General features: G+C 40.6%; 2 protein-coding genes across 2 annotated transcripts; one reads left to right on the forward strand and one right to left on the reverse strand.

Annotated features, from left to right (window-relative positions):
- The first annotated feature begins 812 nt into the window (after positions 1 to 812).
- LOC120429042 (protein inturned) lies at positions 813 to 3,393 on the forward strand. Its single transcript, XM_039594180.2, has 2 exons — positions 813 to 972; positions 1,027 to 3,393. Exons 1-2 carry the CDS (start codon positions 886 to 888, stop codon positions 3,373 to 3,375), a joined length of 2,436 nt encoding a protein of 811 aa, XP_039450114.1. The 5' UTR covers positions 813 to 885; the 3' UTR covers positions 3,376 to 3,393.
- Positions 3,394 to 3,475: 82 nt separating this feature from the next.
- Positions 3,476 to 6,678, reverse strand: LOC120429040 (zinc finger protein 658B-like). Its single transcript, XM_039594178.2, has 2 exons — positions 6,547 to 6,678; positions 3,476 to 6,490 (listed from the first exon to the last, which is right to left on the reverse strand). The coding sequence occupies exons 1-2, from the start codon at positions 6,655 to 6,657 to the stop codon at positions 5,060 to 5,062; spliced, it is 1,542 nt and encodes a 513-aa protein (XP_039450112.1). The 5' UTR covers positions 6,658 to 6,678; the 3' UTR covers positions 3,476 to 5,059.
- Between the last annotated feature and the right edge of the window lie 975 nt (positions 6,679 to 7,653).

The following is a 7,653-nucleotide window of genomic DNA, read 5'->3' on the forward strand; positions in this document are numbered from 1 at the left end:
GTCAAACGCGATGTAAACAAACTGAAAACGAAAGCTGCAACGACTGTCAAAGTCGATCCAACCCAGCTGATAGGTGTCGAATTGGTTTCCATTCCAAACAATGTGCACTGAGGGAAATAGGGAAATCATCAAAAATATTTATTATTCAGTTAGGTAATTTTTGTTTCCTCAAAATTGAATAGTTCAATTCTTGACTTTTTTTTGATAAGGTCCTATAAACAAATGTAAACATTGAGTGTATCCCTTTCACACCTTATGTCAAAGTCCATCGGAGTAAGCGGGATACACTCAATGTTTACTTTTGTTTATAGGACCTTATCAAAAAAAAGTCAATTATTGTTCAATATAAATACATATTCAGTTTTTTAGAGTAAATCAAAACTGAAATAAATTAATTGTGTTTCTTGTGCAAAAAATTGTAAAACATACATAAACGTGATGTTTTTTCCAGATATTCTGTAAACGTATAAGTAACTGAATGTTCAACACAAATGCATCATAATTTACTACGCACCTTGTGAGGATCCATCTTGATCGGTCTTAGGCATTCCAGTCAACGTTGCCAGATTATTTTATGGGAGATCTGTATTTTATTAAAAATAAATCTGTATTTTATCTGTATCATGTCAAATTCGAAGCCATAGAAGATTTTTTTAGACTTTTCACAACAGATTTAAGCTTTTAAATCATATTGAAGCATTATTCAATTACTAAATTGTTGAAATTTTCAAATTAAATCATTTTTAAAAAATCTGTATATACAGATTGTTATGAATTTTGGGATCAAAAAATCTGTATAATACAGATTTATCTGTATATCTGGCATGGCTGATTCCAGTACATAACTCAGTTCCTCACAATAAACAAATCCGAAAACATCGAATTATGATGAACGCCGGTCATCACAATTTGTACAACAATAATCTAAATCGTTCGCCACAGGCTTCCGAAGAGATAGCAACAGATGAACAGGTGAGATTTATCTAATCAAGAAACTCACAAATAAAAGATGTCGTTTTTCTGTAGGTTTGGACCGATGACCAATCCGTTTCATCGGCCAGCAACAGCAGCTGCGAAGCCCACGAATGGAGTCCCTTCATCAGTGACAACTTTTTATTCTACATCAAGCTGGATCTAGTGTACCACGCCAAGCCGATCGTATTCGACGACGATCTGTTCTTCCGCAATGAGTACAAACGGCTATCGATTCGCAAGAAGGAGAACATCCTCTCAAAGTTCGGCCACCGGGAGAAGAACAAGCACAAGCTGTTCAAGGTGACCGTGATTAATACCATCAAGAAGGAGCAGCTCAATGGCATCAACAAGGAAATTATCATCAGCGTTGCTCCGAAGAAAAATATTGTTCTGAAAGACCTGTTGCCGCTGAGTGAGACCATCCTTGGCATCACAACGTCCCTGTTTCCAGATGGAAGAAAGCTGATGGTGGACAAAGTAAAAGATTATTCCGTCTTTAACAGAGGCAAACTGGTCAAGTCAAAGGATTGGATCAAATCGGTTGATGCTGAAATGGTCACGGTTGACAACTTGGACGCGCTGCTGGAAAGCTCGACAATGATACCAACAATTTTGAAAATCACCTTCTTCGAAATGATCGAGCACGACATTTCGAATGCGATCGAAATCAAAATTACCAACCTCATGGATCTTATTCAGAGCCAAGAAACACTCTTCAACAAGGACGATATCCAAACCATGAGCAGCAATGATTTGATATTCAGCATGATCTACATCTCGAAAGATGGCTCGCAAAACGACGAGCTGGATGTTACGTTTTGCTACCCAACGCGGGAAAATAATTTGCTCTTCAGCTCGAAAGGTAGCTTCCTGACATTGCATTCCATCTTCAGTTCCTCATTCCAAACGAGAACCGTCATGACCAACTTGAAAATAAGAAACTCACTATTTTACACAACCTACAACGTATTGGACGATGGCGTGCTGCTGCTAGGATTTAACTCCAAGTATGCTTCACTGTTTTCGGTGAAACAAAAAAGTGAACAAATCTGCAACCTCATGAGCATTCTGTACTTGAACTGTTCGGAGACACTGAACAAGCCAGTTGAGCAACAAACGGAGCTGATGCAGCTGTGCGAACTTGTGAGGCATTCGGTGAAGACCAACAGATGCATGGACAAGTTTGAAAAGTCCTTCCACCAGCCACAGTTTGTGCCACTTCCGAAAGAAATACAGCTTCGCATCAACGATGCACTTGGAGAGCTGGAAGCCATGGATTATCGCAACTGGAACGATGATTTGGTGGACTTGTTTTGTGATCTGACCATCATCGGGTGTTGCCTCTATTACAATCAGTACTTGGTTTGTTCGCATCTCAACGGAGCCTTTCTCAGGGACGTGGAAGTCATTTTGAGAAACTTTGGCATTTTTGAGGTCATTTCAACGACTAACATTAAAAATATGGCCATTTGGCGAAAAATCTACTTCAAAGAATTCTGCGAGCAAAAGTTTCACGAAACAAACGACGCGTATCTGATGCTGGTGTCGATCGGACACTTGCTAATGGTGGTCATTCTGGAAGTTCCAATCGACACCAACCACAACAAATCGTTTTCACGGTACGTGGAAGAAATTCAAGACATGCTGGACTACTTCAAATCGACGGGAATTGAAAATCTGATACGCATCTGGATTGACTCAAACCGACGACCGCAGTGCATTCCAATGACCTCCTCGAAACACGAAACTGGTACAGAAGAAAGCCGTCCGAGCAGCACGAGAAATCACGACGAAGAGTCCAATGCATCGAGTTCAATCAAGAATCACGCAATCAAAGATGAAAACCTGAACGAGCACGACGACGATGACGATTCGGACTGGGGTCAAAGCATGAACAGCAGCCAACGCAGCAGCAGCTTCGATATAACGGAAATATCTGAAAATCGCTGCAAAGAATTCTCCGAGTTGATCCCGAGCAGTTTGACGTTCGGTACCGAAAACCTTCTGTACTACTTTGTCCAGCTAGAACTCGGGGAAGGTGTCTTTATTGCGCCCGTGCTGAACACTCTGAACTCCAAACACGACATCATCATGAACACATTCCAGAAAACTTGCACCCTAATCCATGACACACTGCAAAACACGAAGAAGTTCCGCGACCTGCTGTCCAACGAGTCGAACAAGCTGGTCAATACGCAACGTTCGCTGGTGGCAATCAAAGAGCAAGGAATGCTCATGTCCGTGCCGAAGGAGGGCAGCGCCGGTGAGAGGATCGAGTTTTGGGTTCTGGGACGGTTGTTCAGCTCCCCGCCGCGGGAACTGTACGTTTGCCATCGGTCGGATGCTCCGCAGCACATGGTCGAGTTGGCGTTCCGGATTTGTTTGACTTGTGCGGGCTAGAAGAGATCGCTTTGGGATTTTGATCGAGTACTGGCAATAGGGAGGTGTTAAGTAGGAAAGTAAGCAAAAATTCCGTCCATTTTTCTATAGTTAAGAGACATAAAAAACGTTACTTAATCCACCTTTAGGTGGTTGGTGCCTTCCTCACATTCATAAAGTCAATACATTCAGTAAAAATAGCAACATTCCCTTAACATGTTTAACAAATCAACTTTATTACTCATTTCTTTTGATAGGGTTCGCAGACCTTCAATTTTTCTGGCTCATCGGCAAGGTCTGATAAAAAAAACCTATCCAACGATAGTTCACATGGAAGATTCAGACAATATTTTTATCACAATATCTGAGATCCGGCCTCCAAAAAGTATATAAATAACACTTAAGTGCCAATAACTTTTGATAGGGTTGTCAGATCCTTGATGTTTTAGGCTCATTTGAAAGGTCTTTCGATTATCTAACTAACGATGGGTCGCATGATGGACCCGGACTTCATTTTTACTAAAATATCTGAGATCCGGCCTCCAAAAACTGTATAAATAACACTTAAGTACCAATATCTTTTCATAGGGTTGTCAGATTTTTGATGTTTTAGGCTCATTTGAAAGGTCTTTCGATTATCTAACTAACGATGGGTCGCATGATGGACCCGGACATCATTTTCATTGAAATATCTGAGATCCGGCCTCCAAAAAGTGTATAAATAACACTTAAGTGCTAATAACTTTTGATAGGGTTGTCAGATCCTTGATGTTTTAGGCTCATTTGAAAGGTCTTTCGATTATCTAACTAACGATGGGTCGCATGATGGACCCGGACATCATTTTCATTGAAATATCTGAGATCCGGCCTCCAAAAAGTGTATAAATAACACTTAAGTGCTAATAACTTTTGATAGGGTTGTCAGATCCTTGATGTTTTAGGCTCATTTGAAAGGTCTTTCGATTATCTAACTAACGATGGGTCGCATGATGGACCCGGACTTCATTTTTACTAAAATATCTGAGATCCGGCCTCCAAAAAGTGTATAAATAACACTTAAGTGCTAATAACTTTTGATAGGGTTGTCAGATCCTTGATGTTTTTGGCTCATTTGAAAGGTCTTTCGATTATCTAACTAACGATGGGTCGCATGATGGACCCGGACTTCATTTTTACTAAAATATCTGAGATCCGGCCTCCAAAAAGTGTATAAATAACACTTAAGTGCTAATAACTTTTGATAGGGTTGTCAGATCTTCAATGTTTTGGGCTCATTGGAAAGGTCTTTTTAATACCTTTCTGAAAATGTATAACATGATAGGGTTTCTTGCAAAAACCACCCTTTTTACAATCTTCCGGACATACGCCAAAATCGTTTTTTTAGCATAACTTTTGAAGTACTTAACTAAACTTGCTGATTTTAAATAGAGACCTATGGGACCCCAAGACGGATCGAATGAGACTAATACGGTCAAAATCCGTTCATCCAGTCCGGAGATAATCGAGTGACAAATTTTTTGTCCACCCACCTACACACATCCACACAGACATTTGCTCAGAACATGATTCTGAGTCGATAGGTATACGTGAAGGTGGGTCTACGAGGTCGAATTAAGAAGTTCATTTTTCGAGTGATTTTATAGCCTTTCCTCAGTAAGGTGAGGAAGGCCAAAAATAAAGCAGATTTTAGCTGTAATGAAGTTTATTATTGACCCTTTTCGCAAACCCTTCGCAGATGCGTCTGCAGGTCGCGATTGCGAGGAAACTTTTTCGAGCAATGAGGACATGCGTATTTGAGCACCCGCTCGCCGGTGTGAATTGTAAGGTGCTCCTTCAGGGTGAATTTGTGCTTAAACTGCTTCTGACAGATGTGGCACGTGAATTCATAGGCATTTGCGTCGTGAACCTTTAGGTGTACTTGTAGATGAGACCTTTTCCTAAAACGAGCTCCGCAGCTGGAACACATCAGTTGTGGTTCTTCGTGAGACTTGGTGTGGAGGCGTAGCTCGGAGTTTGATTTGAACTTTCCGCCACAGGTATCACAGACAAACTTGCGTTCGGTGATGTGCACTCTTTTGTGGTTGTTTAACTTGGACGATGTTTCAAACTGATTGTTGCAAATTCCGCAGATAAATCGTTTTAGTCTGTACACTGAGATTTGGTGATATCGAACGCTGTTTTTGTTTTTGAAGAGTTTGTAACAAATGTTGCACTCTTGATCATAGTCAAGTCTGTTGATGATCGCTGAGGCTGCCGTGGTTTTGTGGACATCGATGCCATGTTGGTTAAGCTCTTCCATCGTTTCAAATTTGGCCTCACAACCACAGCAAATTTTGATTGGTTGTTCCTCAATTTTATATCGTTGACTTGTCTTGAATTCATGACTATTTTTGACATGAGCATCCCGTTCTCGTTGTGTGTTGAAATACACGTCACAAGTGCGACATCGATAATCAACGATCAGGTTGCGCATGTGACCCACCAGGGACCGCCGGGTTTCAAACCATTGCAAGCAAATCAAACATTTGAATGGGTTTGAAGTTCTTGCTTTGTGTCGATCACCTCCATGAACTTTTGATCCATGCTCAAATAGTTCTGCATGGCTTTGAAACGTCGTCTTACATTTCCGGTCACAACATCGCGCGATGCTTTCTTCGTTCTTTACTAGATTTGATCCCTTTTCTACATCCGAATGATCATCTTCCTCGTTAAATCTCACAGACCCCGTCAGCAACTCCGCAAAATCCCGGTCACATTTCAGCTTGTACCATTTGTCCGAATCAGTGTGCTGTATTGATTCAACGAACAGCTGCAAGAGTTCCTTTGCAGTCTCGTCCGGTTCACCGTCCACAATCTCAACAGATCCATCGCCCAGGGTAAGAAGGTTTTGGGTTGGCATCGTACTGGCAGAGTGATCGATCAGCTCTACTCCATCAGCGTCGAAAATTGAGGATTCTATCATTTCATCATCCTGTTTTACATCGACCAAGTCAGCAGCTTCCATTTCGATCCGATTTAGTTTGTTCTCGAATTGTCGGTCCACTTCCTGAACTCGTTTGATGAAATTAAACGCAACCAAAGTTGTTTCGATGCAATCTGAACAAACCAGGACGGAGTGTGGATCATCGATTGGAACCTAAAATAACAGTAAGATTATTGATAGGTCAATTGCTCCTTACGAGCCACTTTTACCTCAACGGATGTTACTTCCTGCACCATATCGGCGATGGTTCTCATCTGTTTCCGGGTGAAAATCGACGAAAGTTCTGAATCGGATGCTGCACATAAACGACAAATCGACATTGTTAGCACATTGAAATCGATAGCTGGTTGTTCTGATTAAATTTTCTATAAATTTGCACTGATTGAACGACAGGCAGGCAGAACAAATTGGTAGGTTTATCTGAGTTCACTTTTCAGAACTGATCGAACAGGTATTTGTTATGAAACGGTTTGTAACGATATACAGTATCGATTAGGTGCAGAATTGGTTACCCTGCTGGATGCTTTCGGTCCCAATGCTCCCAAATGTTGGCAGAGCAACACAACTGTTGCATACAGCTAGGCGCATTTGGATTTAAAAAATTGCTTATGTGTGACATACACGCGGTAATAGTAGTTTATGCAACAAGTTGCTAAAAGAAGAATTGGAGCCTAACATTTCAAAAGGGCACATAACTCTTGTAAACAATAGTGTATCACTTTCACTCGAATGACAGTTTACATAAGGTGTGAAAGGGACACACTCTTGTCTAAAAAAGTTATGCGCCCTAATGAAATGGTAAGCACGAGTTTTTCAGTACGAGTCATACATTTATCTAACGAGGTTTACCGAGTTGGATAAATACGACGAGTGCTGAAAAAATCAAGTTTTGCAACAAGTTGCTTACAACATTTTTTGCAATTCCGAAAAACGCTTTTTGAATTCAGTTTTAAGTCAAGCATCCATGTGTTAAGTAAATTCACCGTTCAAAACAAAAAATATTGAAAAATATTACTTTTCGATACTAGTGTTGAAAAGTGCAACTTTTCAGCATTTGTATTGAAAGTGATTTTTCTAATTGGTTTTCGTTAGAACAGACTCAGACCAACAAAATGTGTACATCCGTTTCCAAATTTTAAAGCATTAAGTGCTCTGAAAACTGCTGTCCCTTTTCAGATTGTAGTCCCGATTCGCCCCAGATGACGGTACCAACCTTAGCGATGGTGAATTTGACGTAGAAATAAAATTTGAACACTTAGATATAAATTTAACAAGAGAAACTGTGACTATCAAAGTCCGCCCGGAATTCCAAATAT

Source organism: Culex pipiens, chromosome 2 (assembly GCF_016801865.2).
Source record: "Culex pipiens pallens isolate TS chromosome 2, TS_CPP_V2, whole genome shotgun sequence".
In the NCBI taxonomy this organism is placed as follows: Eukaryota; Metazoa; Arthropoda; class Insecta; order Diptera; family Culicidae; genus Culex; species Culex pipiens.